This window comes from Rattus norvegicus, chromosome 18 (assembly GCF_036323735.1).
Source record: "Rattus norvegicus strain BN/NHsdMcwi chromosome 18, GRCr8, whole genome shotgun sequence".
Classification (NCBI taxonomy): Eukaryota; Metazoa; Chordata; class Mammalia; order Rodentia; family Muridae; genus Rattus; species Rattus norvegicus.
In genome coordinates, this window is record NC_086036.1 from 29,779,611 (window position 1) to 29,792,949 (window position 13,339).

At 43.4% G+C, this 13,339-nt stretch overlaps 5 protein-coding genes, 1 long non-coding RNA gene and 1 pseudogene across 9 annotated transcripts in view; 6 read left to right on the forward strand and 1 right to left on the reverse strand.

Annotated features, from left to right (window-relative positions):
• Pcdhga1 (protocadherin gamma subfamily A, 1) overlaps window positions 1-13,339 on the forward strand; it is a 180,457-nt gene that overhangs the window by 40,972 nt on the left and 126,146 nt on the right. The gene's annotated exons all lie outside the window — the stretch shown is intronic.
• Pcdhga2 (protocadherin gamma subfamily A, 2) overlaps window positions 1-13,339 on the forward strand; it is a 173,907-nt gene that overhangs the window by 34,422 nt on the left and 126,146 nt on the right. The window lies entirely within an intron of this gene.
• Pcdhga3 (protocadherin gamma subfamily A, 3) overlaps window positions 1-13,339 on the forward strand; it is a 168,713-nt gene that overhangs the window by 29,228 nt on the left and 126,146 nt on the right. The window lies entirely within an intron of this gene.
• Window positions 1-13,339, forward strand: part of Pcdhga4 (protocadherin gamma subfamily A, 4) — a 34,101-nt gene that overhangs the window by 18,834 nt on the left and 1,928 nt on the right. Inside the window, exon 1 of the mRNA XM_039097401.2 lies at window positions 2,937-9,891. Coding sequence (XP_038953329.1) covers window positions 7,477-9,891 — 2,415 coding nt within the window. The 5' untranslated portion in view covers window positions 2,937-7,476. Of the gene's footprint in view, window positions 9,892-13,339 lie in introns of the transcript that reaches the window.
• Pcdhga5 (protocadherin gamma subfamily A, 5) overlaps window positions 1-13,339 on the forward strand; it is a 148,156-nt gene that overhangs the window by 8,671 nt on the left and 126,146 nt on the right. The window lies entirely within an intron of this gene.
• LOC103694196 (uncharacterized) overlaps window positions 1-13,339 on the reverse strand; it is a 25,544-nt gene continuing 12,205 nt past the window's right edge. For 2 of the 4 annotated variants that reach the window (XR_596955.4, XR_005496484.1), the window contains 4 exons: window positions 4,122-4,205; window positions 2,836-2,954; window positions 2,233-2,384; window positions 1-727 (listed from right to left, as the gene is read on the reverse strand). This is a non-coding gene — a long non-coding RNA (uncharacterized LOC103694196). Of the gene's footprint in view, window positions 2,955-4,121; window positions 4,206-13,339 lie in introns of all 4 variants that reach the window. The other 2 variants (XR_010059675.1, XR_010059676.1) reach the window with 1 other exon arrangement.
• On the forward strand, window positions 6,237-6,357 carry LOC120098403 (small nucleolar RNA SNORA40; annotated as a pseudogene).

A 13,339-nucleotide genomic window follows, 5' to 3' on the forward strand; every position in this document is an offset into this window, starting at 1 on the left:
TAAGAGAATGACAAAGTTTTACTAAGGTTCACACAGTATATACAATCTTAGCCCTTGGTGGAAAAACCCTGGAAGCACAGTGGAAAAACAAGTTTACATTCTCAGGATTCAAAACAGGAATACAGAAATGACTCAGGACTTTGTTGTTTGGCCGTTTTAACCATAGCTGCTACATTGTGTGCGACAGCCTTGCAAACAGCTAGCAAGAAGCTAGCAGAGCAATTCATCCCACAGGGGTAGGGGCTGGACCCAATAACTCTCCCTTTTTTATTTATAAATTAGCGCCTTCTTAGGTGACTCCTGGACGTCAGTGTCTGCCTTACCCATCATTGGGCAGCACACCATGGAACTCCTGTCTTAGGTTGCCAGACACTCCCATGGTCTTACCCGTCCTTGGCTGCCTAATTTTTATATATGCTCAGCCATATCTGGGCTGATGGGTTGTCTCCACCAAAGATAACATTCTCTGTCGATTGACAGCTTGGCTCTGGGCTTGTTTTCTGCCCAGGCAACAAAGAAAAAAATGCACACACAAAAGCAGCTCCAAGAACAATAATGCCCAAGGAGAAGGTGCCAATAGCAGCGGTGATGCCAAAGTCTCTCTTATGACAGGTCAAGATCAGTTGATTTTTTCTTGAATTATTGACAGGCAATGGAACTATGCCTGGGATCTGCACAACCAGGACAGAGTCCTCTGGTCCCCAGCAGCTTCACATAGATGACATTCCTGTGAAGAATAGTCAAGACTATCTCCAGCATTTGTACCATTCCAAACCACAAGGAAAAATGGAGGAATTACACAGGTGAAGGAAGAGATATTTAAATTTAAACTAAACATTTTCAAATTTAAGGGAACATCAAAGGTGATAGATGTATTCCAATAGGTAGTGGAATTAAAAGCTACCCCCTGTCTTAACATCAGAGGAGCAGCATCCATGCATGTAAGAGGACCACAAAGAAACGTTCCAGGGAGAAGCGGAGGGAACAATGTGCCCTGCCTGCAACCGCTCCTGCAAAAGTCCATGTGCTGCCTCTAATCCTTCAGAAAGAAAGGGGCCACTGCTCTACCCACACAGGATAGGAAGCAACTTAGCAGTAACCCCCCCATGACAAACTTCCCAATCGCATCCCATCTGCATGGGCTCGAACAACTAGGTCCCATCAGACACAGGTTGAGGGTCCCCTGCCAGGTACCTCCCCAAACCCCCACCAGGGGCAAATCCCTGTTCATGCAGCATCCTCTTCACTTGTTGGGTGGTAACCACTGTTCTCATATCATGCAAGATGTCCCACCCCCATCCCGCAGCAGCATCTCTCTGAGCTTTCTGGGCGCACTGCTCCCAATATTCTCCTCTCCATATGAGGCAATCTCCCCCAGACAGCACTGCCCTACATACTTGTTGCCAATCTCCAGAAGTCAAATTGGATGTAACATAAGATTCAAAAATAGCAGAAGTAAAGGGAGCAAGGGGACCATAAGCAGAGACTGCTTCTTTCAAGCTTTTCAACTCCTTGAAACTCAGAGGAACATGTTGTCTAATAAATTGACCTGCATTGTTGAGGTCTGGGACCTCAACAACAGGTTACACTGCCCCCTGTCCAGGGGGAGGCTCAGGAAAAATTACCCCTCTCCTTGGAGCCTTCTTTGCATAACACCACTCTGAGGAAGAATAGGGTTCATAGGCAGGAGGACCAATAGCTCCCTCTTCTTTAAATAATAGGAGGACGAGATTCTGAGTTTTTAGCAACCCTGCACTTATTACTCTTCCTTTTAAGCTCTTCTATTTCTTTTTCTAATGTCTCTTCTTCATCCTCCTCTGAACTTGAATCCTGTTCTGAGTCAGAAGTTTGTAAAGACTTCATCCTGTGCTGCCCGGATGTACTTTCTATCTCTGACATTTGTTCCTTTATTTTAGCATTGGTACTCAAGAGAGCATCCTTGACCAATCTCCACAAAGAGAACATGGCAACAGGAATGCTCTCAGGGCCATCTCTCTGCAGTAATTTTTGCAAATCTGCCTTAATATGTTCCCAATCAGGAATATTAAGTCTTCCTGAATGAACAAACCAGGGACTATTCTTTTCTAAAGTTTTAATAAATTCTTTAGCTGTTTTTATATTTATCCCTATTCCCTGCTGTTTGAGCAGAGCTACCATCTGATCTGTTAGCTGTAATATGAAACTTGAGATTCCAATGGCACAATCCTTTTACTTACTGCGAACTAAACTTACTTTTGGTTCGCCACTGTGCTGCTCACCCAATACGTTCCTTTCACTTCACCAGCTGGTTTCTTGGAACAATCCTGTCAGGGGCTCCTCACTTTCTCAATCTCAGTGGAACCTACACTTGACAGCATCCACAGTACCGAGAACTGGGCATAGGCCTGGGGGATTTAACGAAAGATACAGACTCGAGACATTTGTACTCAGAAAATGCCGTTTACTCAAGGTTCCAGGCAGATATATATGCAGTCTTAGCTCTTGGTAGAAAAACCCCTGAAGCACAGTGGAAAAACAAGTTTACATTCTCAGGATAAAAACAGGAACATGGAAATGACTCAGGACTTTGCTGTTTGGCCATTTTAACCACAGCTGCTATGTTGTGTGCTAAAGCCGTGGGCAACAAGCTAGCAGAGCAATTCATCCCACAGGGGTTGGGGCTGGACCTAACATCTTACCAAAGATCTGACATGCAGAATTTGCTCACTCAGAAACAGCAGGTAATAACCAAGAAAATACTTTGCTGTTGTCTTAGTTTGGGTTTTATTCCTGTGAAGACACATCATGACCAAAGCAACTCTTATAAAGGCAAACATTTAATTGGGGCTGGCTTACAGTTTCAGAAGTCTGTCATCGTGTCAGGAAGCAGGGCAGCATGAAGGCAGGCATGATGCTGGAGAAGGAGCTGAGAGTTCTACATCTTGATTGAAAATCAGCCAGGAAATGACTGTATTCTGCAGGCAACCAGAAGACTTTTTACCCCACTGGGCAGAGCCTGAGCATAAGAGTCCTCAACACATACCTACACAGCGACGTGCTTCCTCCAACAAGGCCAAACCTACTCCAATAAGGCCACACCTCCAATAAGTACCACTGCCTATGGTGAAGCATTGAAACACATTAATCGATTCAAACCACCACAGTCATGAACACAGACAGAGGGGATCTACCTGTGAGTGACCTTACAGATCTAGAGCAGACTTGTAGTCAGAAGTTGACCTGTATATTGGAATTCAAAATGATTGATGAAAAGCTGTGAAACTTTTATGTATAATTGGACTGATCAATAGTATTAACAAAAACTCACTAGCATTATCAGAAATATCACCGTGCTAGAAATCATCAAACTGGACCTAACTTGGCCCACCTTAAATGGATGTAGATGTCAGTTCATGGCAATAATACTGCTTGTCTTAATTACTTCTCTATTACTATAAAGAGACTATGACCAAGGAAACTTATAGCGGAATGAGTTTATTGGGGTTAACAGTTTCAGAGAGTGAGTCCATGACCACAACGGTGGGTAACATGGCAGGAGACAGGCAGGCAGGCAGGCATGGTGCTGGCACACTAGCTGAGAACTTACGTGCTTAGACAACAACCATGAGGCAGAGAGAGAGCCAACTGGGAACAGCCTGGACTTCTGAAACAAACCCCTACTGATACACCTCCTTTAACAAGGTCACACTTCCAGCAAGCAAGGCCCCAACTCCTGCAAGGCCACACCTTCTGATCCTTTCTAAACAACCATGTTAACTCCCAAGCATTCAAACATGAGCCTATGAGGTTAATTCTCATTCAAACCACCACATACTGCCTCAGTACACACCATACTTTACTTTCTTCAAAGGGAGAACCCAAATGGCAGATGTTACTAACATGGAAACTGTCCCACATCAAAAAAAGGGATTCCTGTCATTATCTGTTCTTCACCACTGTGGACAAAGGACAGGCCACCTAGACACTGTGCCACCCAGGTGAGAGATGTAAATGATAACCTTCTCCAAGAGTGATGGCAACGCTCCAGTGAGATCATCAGTGGCAAGATTATATATTCCTTTACCAATGCTGATAAGGGAGCTTGGCAACTGCTCAAGTGAACAGTGAAGGGGGAAACTCACCACTGATGGATAATTGGCCTTGGAAGAAATGGAGAGCTACATAGTCGGGGTGCAAGCAAGTGATGGTGGGAGTCACACTGTGCACTGCAAAACATAATGGGAAATTTTGTGCTTAATAAGAGAAATTCCACTTACAATAGTTCAAGATTCAAAACACATATATAAGTAGGGAACAAATAGAGCCTTAGACCAGGAACAGATTCCAGAGTATAGTGTCATCATCACAGCAGTGGACAAAAGCAACCTGTCTCATTCTTCCAGGTACAAACTTCATTCTGTAAATCTCAGACATCAGTGTCAATGCTCAGTTTTCCACCAGGCCTCCTATAGGGATCATATAACTGAGAACAGTCCCCTTCTAGATGTCCCCGCCACCATGCTAGTAAGTCTATTGGTTGTAGCCTACTCCATCTTGGTCAGTGACCTAGAGCTAAGGTTATTATCCTGTATGTCCCAAGTGGAGTTTGTACAACCATAAGTAGCTACCAGGCTGACACTGAAGTCCAACATTCAAGATTATCCAGCCTCAGTGCCAAGGTGGGCACCTGTATGCTGGTGGGACAGCTCAGTGACAGCATCCAACATATGCTTCACCCAGTGTGGGGGCACAACAGTCAGCTCTTCTACATAATACTGCCAACCACAGAGAGTCTGGTTATGTAATCATCAAAATAGTAGTGCTAATAGATGTGAACTCTAAAGACAACGCTTCTGTCTCCTGCCATATGGGAGTCTACAGCCTAGGATTACTCATAGGAAATGCATTGGGCATATGCTGAACCACAAGATGAAATCCATCACCACCTCTGACTGTATAATAAAAAGCAATGAAGGTCAGCTGCCCCATTCAGTCTCTGCTACACTGGGTGTACTCTTTGCAGATGACTTGCAAGAGGTACTTTCTAGACCTTAGTGATTACCCAATCCCCTTTGACCCTTAGGCAAGCTCCAGATTTACCTGGTGGTGTCTTGACCTTGATCTTGTGCTCTTTCTCCTTACCATGGTTGTAGCTATTGCCCTACATCTGTGACACTTCTATAGGCACATCACTGGTTTGAGTTTGATCTCTGCTCCAAGGCTCCATAGGAAGTTTTCCTTCTTCCCCAGACTATGACAAGAGAATTCTGCCATATTCCTCCAATGGCTTGGATGAACTGCCTAACATTCTTCAGTTACTGAGTTTAATTTTCTCAATACAAAGCCCAAAGATGTTCTACTACAAAATCTATGTGTTGAACCCTTTGGGGCCAAAAGCACCAGCCCATAAAGACAACTCAAACATGACCTTGATTCAATAAACTTGCAAACAGTTCCTTAAAAACCTTTCCTATGTGTGGTAAGGGGAGAACTCATTACTTGGAGATGAAACACTGCAGATTAAGTGCTACTTGATTCTGTTGTGTTTCATTGGTTTTTCTCAGCACGGAGCATGCTCTTTGTGAGCATGTTTGTGTTGCAATTGCTGGTCTGTAGAAAGTCTCCTAATGGTCTTAAGTTTTCTGTTAATTGTAAAGCAGTGCAACCAGAACCACTTCAGTGAAGTAGTATACCACACTACCGTTCTTGCACATTTTCTACCGCCTTTATAGTGCTTGACTTTGAATTCAAGGTTTCTGACACCTAAACAGGTACTCTAACACTGGGTTATAGTCCTGTCTTGGTCACTGTTCTATTGCTATGAAAAGACACCATGACTATATCAACTCTTATAAAGAAATCATTTAATTGGGGCTTGCTTACAATTTTAGAGGCTCAGTCTATTGTCATCGTGGCAGGAAGCATGGCAGCATGCAGTCAGACATGATCCTAAAGTTGTAACTGAGGAGTCTACCTCTGGATCCACAAACAGCACGAAAGACTTTGAAACTCCAAAGCCCACCCCCGGTAACACACTTCCTTCAACAACATCACACCTACTGCAACAATGTCACACCACTTCCTCCTTCCAAATAGTGCTACTCCCTATGAAATCAAATATATGAGCCTAAAGTGGATCATTCTTATTGAAACCACCACAATTCCGAACCCCTGACATTATTTCCTGAATTTAACACAACTCTGTAAAATTAGGCGACCCACTTTGAGTGGAATCACAAGTATGCTGTGCACAACATAGCACGTGGATGTATTAAAATGTCTTATGCAGCATAGAGGACAAGTGCAATGACAAGTTCTCCTTCACAACCCAGAATGCATTGCTCAGTATGAGTTTTGCTACATACAAAAAAGGAAGATGGCACACAAAACAATTCAGGGGGATGATGGGATAGTGGCATGGGTGGTGAGGCTTGTCTCGAGCAGAAAGTCTGTGAATGGATGTTTATTTCAATGTAGCACTGACATATTCTACATACAGATTAATATTCTGACAGTGACAGGAATGAGCATGATCTGAATTTGTTCATCATAGATGTGGCATGTCAGCACATGAGAGGCAGACGTGCCTTAAAATGGTCCCTAAGGAGAAGTCAGAGTCTCCTCTGGTGGAGAATTTTTAGTGGTGGTGATTATGTGTCTCGCTGATATCACAACTGGATTAATCATCTTTCTTTGAGAAAGGGTTATTTTCAGAAATCTTAAATTGGGGGGATCTTGATGGACAGTGAAGGAATCACAAGTGAAGGAATCACACGTGAAATGCCTTAAATAAAAATGTATTGGCCTTACAATACTAAAAGTTGTATATATCCTATACATTTTCACTTCCTTTAGCATTTTAAAAAAGCATACACAAATGTAGCGTGTTATAACCATTCTTTAAATGTTCATGGGAGCCGATAATGACATGTAAAAATGCCAACTCTTCTGCTGCTCACCCTGGAGTAGATTCACTCAGAATGTGTGTGTGTGATTATCAGTGACATTACGGAAAATGCGCAAATGCGGGTGAGGATTCGAGAGTTCCAGAAGAATGTGATACCATTCCTGTTCTGCAGGATTCTAAGAGATATTTCCACAAAAAATGAGTGGGAAATTTTTCAGAGAAACACTTAAGACCATTTGAAACTGAACATATTATTCTTGTTTCATTCACTCTCTGAGAGAAATATAAATCCATAACTGCAAATTTAACAGAAATAAAATCCTCTACCAGTTCCACAAAGCGGGTGCAGTATGAAGTTAAGACTCTAAGTGTCGCTGTTCCCTAACCCGAACAAGAAAATCAGTGGGAACAGGGTCGTGTCCTGATGAGATACCAAAGCTATGTAAAAATTCTAACCTGAAATGGTTCTCAACTGGTCTCCGTTCGTTTAAGGACCTTGACCTCTAATTGAGGTAATCTGTGGATTACCAAGTGGGTTGGGGCTGTTCTTCCTACCAACAATTGCTGGGAAGTCCTTTAACAAGCCAGTCATGGCGGCTCTGCAGAGGCGCCGGCCCTGCTGCGAGTTGCTCCTGCTTTTCAGTCTCCTGTGGGGCTCCGAGGCTGGGCAGATCCGCTATTCAATTCCCGAGGAACTGGAGAAAGGGTCCTTCGTGGGCAGCATCGCCAAAGACCTGGGGCTGCAGCCCCGCGAGCTGGCGGAGCGGGGTGTTCGCATCGTCTCCAGAGGTAGGTCGCAGCTTTTCTCTCTAAACCAGCGAAGCGGCAGCTTGGTCACCGCGGGCAGGATAGACCGGGAGGAGCTGTGCGCCCAGAGCGCGCCCTGTGTTGTGAGCTTTAACATCCTTGTAGAAGATAAACTAAATCTTTATCCCGTGGAAGTAGAAATAGTGGACATTAATGACAATGCACCCAGATTCTTAAAGGAAGAAATGGAATTGAGGATTCCTGAAAATGCAGCTCCATCCTCTCGTTTTCTACTAATGGGTGTCTATGACCCCGATGTGGGAGTGAACTCCATTCAGGGCTTCAAGCTCAGCGGTAGTAGTCACTTCTCAGTACATGTGCAAAGCCAAGACCATGGGCCCAAATACCCGGAGCTGGTGTTGGAGCACAGCCTGGACAGGGAAGAGGAAGCAGTTCACCATTTGGTCCTTGTTGCCATGGATGGTGGTGACCCTGTCCGAACAGGCATGGCACGAATTCTCGTAACTGTCGTAGATGTGAACGACAATGCTCCGGTATTTACTCAGCCTATCTATCGTGTGAGTGTTCCTGAAAATCTGCCACTGGGTACACGAGTGTTAACAGTTAATGCCACTGACCAGGATGAAGGAGCCCATGCCCAAATAACATACTCCTTTGTGAGGATCACAGAAGAAATCGCGCAGATTTTCCGCTTGGATCCTTTAACTGGAGAAATTTCCACTTCCAAAAATCTAGACTATGAGGATTCAAGATTTTATGAGCTGGATGTTGAAGCCCGAGATCAGTCAGATCTTCAAGACCGAGCCAAAGTCTTAATAACCATCTTGGACGTGAACGACAATGCACCGGAAGTGGTTGTTACATCTGCTAGCAGAGCAATTGCTGAAAACGCACCTCCGGGGACTGTAATTGCTCTTTTTCAAGTCTATGATAAAGACTCTGAAAGGAATGGCCTGGTAATATGCTCCATCTCAGAAAGTCTCCCATTTAAATTGGAAGAATCATTAGATAATTATTTTCGGTTAGTGACTAATGAAGAACTGGATCGGGAACAGGTATCTTCATACAACATCACTGTGACAGCCACTGACAGAGGAACACCACCTCTGTCTACAAAAAAATTTATCTCCTTAGATGTGGCAGACATTAATGACAACCCACCAGTTTTCTCCCGTTCATCCTACTCTGTCTATGTCCCTGAGAATAACCCCAAAGGTGTCTCCATCTTCTCTTTGAATGCAGTGGACCCCGACAGTGAAGAGAATGCAGAAATTATCTACTCTCTGGCCAAAGAAACCCTTCAGGGTACACCTCTATCCTCCTTCCTCTCCATCAACTCCAACACTGGTGTCCTGTATGCACTGTGTTCCTTTGACTATGAGCAGTTTAGAGAACTGAATCTACTGGTGACAGCCAGTGACAGAGGGAAACCCCCACTTAGCAGCAACGTGTCACTTAACTTGTTTGTGCTGGACCAGAATGACAATGTACCTGAGATCCTGTACCCTGTCCTCCCCACTGATGGCTCTACTGGTGTGGAGCTGGCTCCCCGATCGGCAGAGCCTGGATATCTAGTGACCAAAGTGGTGGCAGTGGACAAAGACTCAGGTCAGAACGCCTGGCTGTCCTACCGCCTGATCAAGGCCAGCGAGCCAGGGCTCTTCTCAGTGGGGCTGCACACGGGTGAGGTACGCACAGCAAGGGTCCTGCTGGACAGAGATGCTCTCAAGCAGAGCCTGGTGGTGACTGTGCAGGACCATGGCCAGCCACCTCTCTCAGCTACTGTTACACTTACTGTGGCTATGGCCAGCAGCATTCCTGACATCCTGGCTGACTTGAGCAGCCTTGACCTTCCACACAAGTCTGATGACTCAAGCCTTACAATCTACCTGGTGGTGGCGGTGGCCACTGTTTCATGTGTCTTCTTTGCTTTTGTTACGGGGCTGCTGGTGCTCAGGCTGTGGCACTGGCGTAAGTCAAGTCTGCTGAAGGCCACAAGGAAAGGTGTGTCAAATATGTCCACCTCACACTTTGTGGGTATTGATGGGGTGCAGGCTTTTCTACAGACCTACTCCCATGAGGTCTCCCTCACAGCAGACTCAAGGAAGAGCCATCTGATCTTTCCCCAGCCCAACTATGCCCACACACTCATCAGTCAGGAGGGCTGTGAGAAAAATGAGCCTTTACTGATACAGGAAGACTCAGCTTTTTGCAAGGAGGAAGACTCTCTTGATCAGGTAAGGTTATTATTCTTATTTTTAAAAAACAGGACACTGTAATGTTCTCTTTAAACGTCAATGAAGTACTTTCTCTTTTGTAGTGAATCATATCTGTTGTTTGCATATAAAATATCTCCCAGAGATTCAAGGCTTGGACTCCAATTAAAGTAATCAAAGGCTGGGCAGTGGTGGTGCACACCTTTAATCCCAGCCCTCTGGAGGCAGAGGCAGGCAGATCTCTGATCCTTTGAGGCCAGCCTGGTCTGTAGAGCAAGTTCCAGGCCAGCCAGGACTACACAGGAAAACTGAAAAACCGTCTCAGGAAAAAAAAGTGATCAGAGGAGAGCTTTGGGAAAGGTATTATATTGTAAGATCCTGATCTTGTCAAAGGATTGATCCGTTGATGGGTTGATAATTGGATGGGCTATTGGGATGATAAAAGTGGGTACCAGTAGAAAAGAAAGTTGATTGCTTGAAGACACAACCTTAAAGGGGATCTATTATCCCTGGATTTGAGTTTTATTGCGGTCATGTGGTGACAGCCTTGCTATGCGTGTGCAGCCTCATTGCAACCTACAAGCAACAGAGCCAGGGTATCAGGAACAGAACTCTGAACCGGCGAATCAGAACAAACCTTTCTCCTTTTCAAGTTGATTTGTCTAAGATGCTTTTGTCACACCAATGAAAACTCAACTAAACACATATAATTCTGAAGTTTTTTTTACCAGCAGATCCCTGTGTCTCTTTTCTCAGTTTTCATAGGGAAAAAGATTTTATTTTATACTGCAGATTTGTTTAGCCTCTTTTTTTCCCCTATACCTTCGATTTTGTACATTTCATTTCCAAGGGATTTTTTCCCTATTCTACAACGGTTAGACAATTTCTATTCTAAGCTGAAAAAATGGAATTAAAACCTTTACAAAGCACAATTAAGATTTTAGTTTTCCATTGTTCCTCACTATTACATAATAATTGAAGGTGTCTGATGAAGATTCGCACTCAATTCACAGTTATTTTCTTTTTCCTCTCTCTCTCTCTCTCTCTCTCTCTCTCTCTCTCTCTCTCTCTCTCTCCCTTTCTCCACCTCCACACCCCTAGGGTCTCTTGTATCCCAAGCTGGCCTTGCTTAGCTGACCTTGAATTTCTGATCCTCTGAGCCTCTGCCTCGGGGGTGTGCAATACCACACCAGGTTTATGCAGTGCTGTGAATCAAACCTAGGAGTTTGTGTGTGCTGGGCAAGCACTCTACCAACTATTCTTCCAGTTCATAGTGAAGGTTATGTGTATATTTTCTTTATTTCCTCATCTTGATTTTTTTTCCTGCCCTACTTGGTGAAAGTTGGCTTTCTATTCCAGAATCTCTTTGTGACCTTTGTCTAATCTTGGTTTGGTGATAAACTGCTTGCTAAGTGCCCAGTGGACCATGGTGCTGTTATCTTTCCCTGCTGTACATGTTCAGGATAGATGACATTTAAAGCTGGGTTGCTCCGCCGATCGGCCATCCTTTATAGTATCAAACTTTCGCAAGGACGCAAATTCAGTATCACACATTTATCTCTGTTCTTTGGAAAGAGGAAAATACATAACCTTCCAAACATTCAAAAGTGTGTTGAAATGTCCTTTGTGGTTCTTGCTTCGGTCAGGGGTCACAAATCGACTGAACTTCATTCCAATGATAGGAGTGAAACAGTTCTTTTAACTTCTTAATGGATTCAATTTTTAAAAATCACTAATGTCCCTGGAAGGGGACTGCCTAAATTTTTATTGAAATCTTTACTTGAAAAAAACTGAATAATATGTTGAGAACCAATTGTCATTCATTTGAGCCAGTGAAAATCTCTATGGTCTTCCAATTAATACTGAAGTTTGTAAACCTTGTCTTATCTACCTCACACAATTCTAGGAAGATGAAATAAAACAAGTTTGTGAAATCTTTTTCAACAATGAAGTAGTATATCAAACAAAGGTTTGATAACATCACCATTATTATAATCATTGTAATGTTTAATGGATAACAATGGCATATGTGCATTTGGTACTTAATAGCATTTAATGATGAAAATGAGTTTAATATAAAACCACTTACAGAAAATAGCTCTTAAAATACAGAATGACTGGTAAATAGGAGGATGAAGGCTTAACAGGGTTCAAGTGAAAATTTACATAATTTAGCATTTAAAGAAAAGTTTCTGTCTGTAGGAACTCTGTATCTTAAGTATTTGAAAGAAATGAGGATTATCATTTCGAGGGACTGGTTTTATTCTTCATGACCGAAGATACAAATAATGTTATAGATAACCGAGCAGAAAATGATGAAATCTTAATTGTCAGAATAACAGGAAAGGGACTCCTAATGACTTGGGAGAGTCTGTAATTGGCTCTCCTTACAAGTAAGCTGATGGTGATTAGGTGGGTGCAATGGTGCCAATCTTTTTTAACTTCCTATTGATTCTTCATGAGTTTCACATCATGTACCCCAGTTCCACTCATCTCCCTGTCCCCTCATGTCCACCTTTTGCCCTTACAACCACCCAAAAACTACAAGCAAACAATAGCATCTCATCATGGAAACTGTCCTATGCCAGTGTGTCCCACAGTATATCCTTCTGTCCACACATTTTTGCTTGCAAAATGTTCACTGCAATTGGTCTGGTTCAAGATCTTCTGTGACATCGTCGATTTTGAATCCTCACTAGACCTCCTCCCTGTTATCCTGTAGTTGTTCTGTGTCATGGAGATCCTGCAGCTTTGGATAAGCAGGACCAACCCTTTCGAGTATCCCAACTGTTCGCTGATATATATTTGAGGGTGGGCCAACTCAGAGCCCTGGATCTATGCCTGGACGGTAGCTGAGCTGGTCAGCATTCTGGCTCTACTTTATCTGGGTGTGCACATCAGAAGACTGAAACAAGAGAGTCATAAGTCTGAACCAGCCTGTGCTACATAGTGAGAACCACATCAAAGGCAGAAGGAGTAGAATTGATAGCCAAGGAATCAATAAAGGGATCACGAAGATTCGATAATTTGCTGAGTTGCTGAACAATTGAGTTTTTTCCCAATCCTGAGTTATAATAAGATGCAATAATCTGACAATAGAATGGGCTGACTATTTGCACACTGATTTTGATGTGCTCGTGTAATAAAAGCCTAGTTTAGAATACATGTTGAAAATGTATGGGTCTCTCCTTTGTAACCTGATGTTGACAGCAATAATAAAAATAAATTAAGAAGCTCAAAATCTAGCTCTGTGGTTCAGCACCTGCCAACTATGCACAAAGCCCTGTGTCCATCTTCGGCACTACAAAAACAATAGTAACAAGCTCGCCTTGTATATCTGAAGCCCTTGGTTCAAACACCACCACAACAAAGGAAGGAAGGAAGGAAGGAAGGAAGGAAGGAAGGAAGGAAGGAAGGAAGGAGTAAAAGAAGGAAGGGAGGGAGAGGATAAAGAGAAAAGAAAATTGAC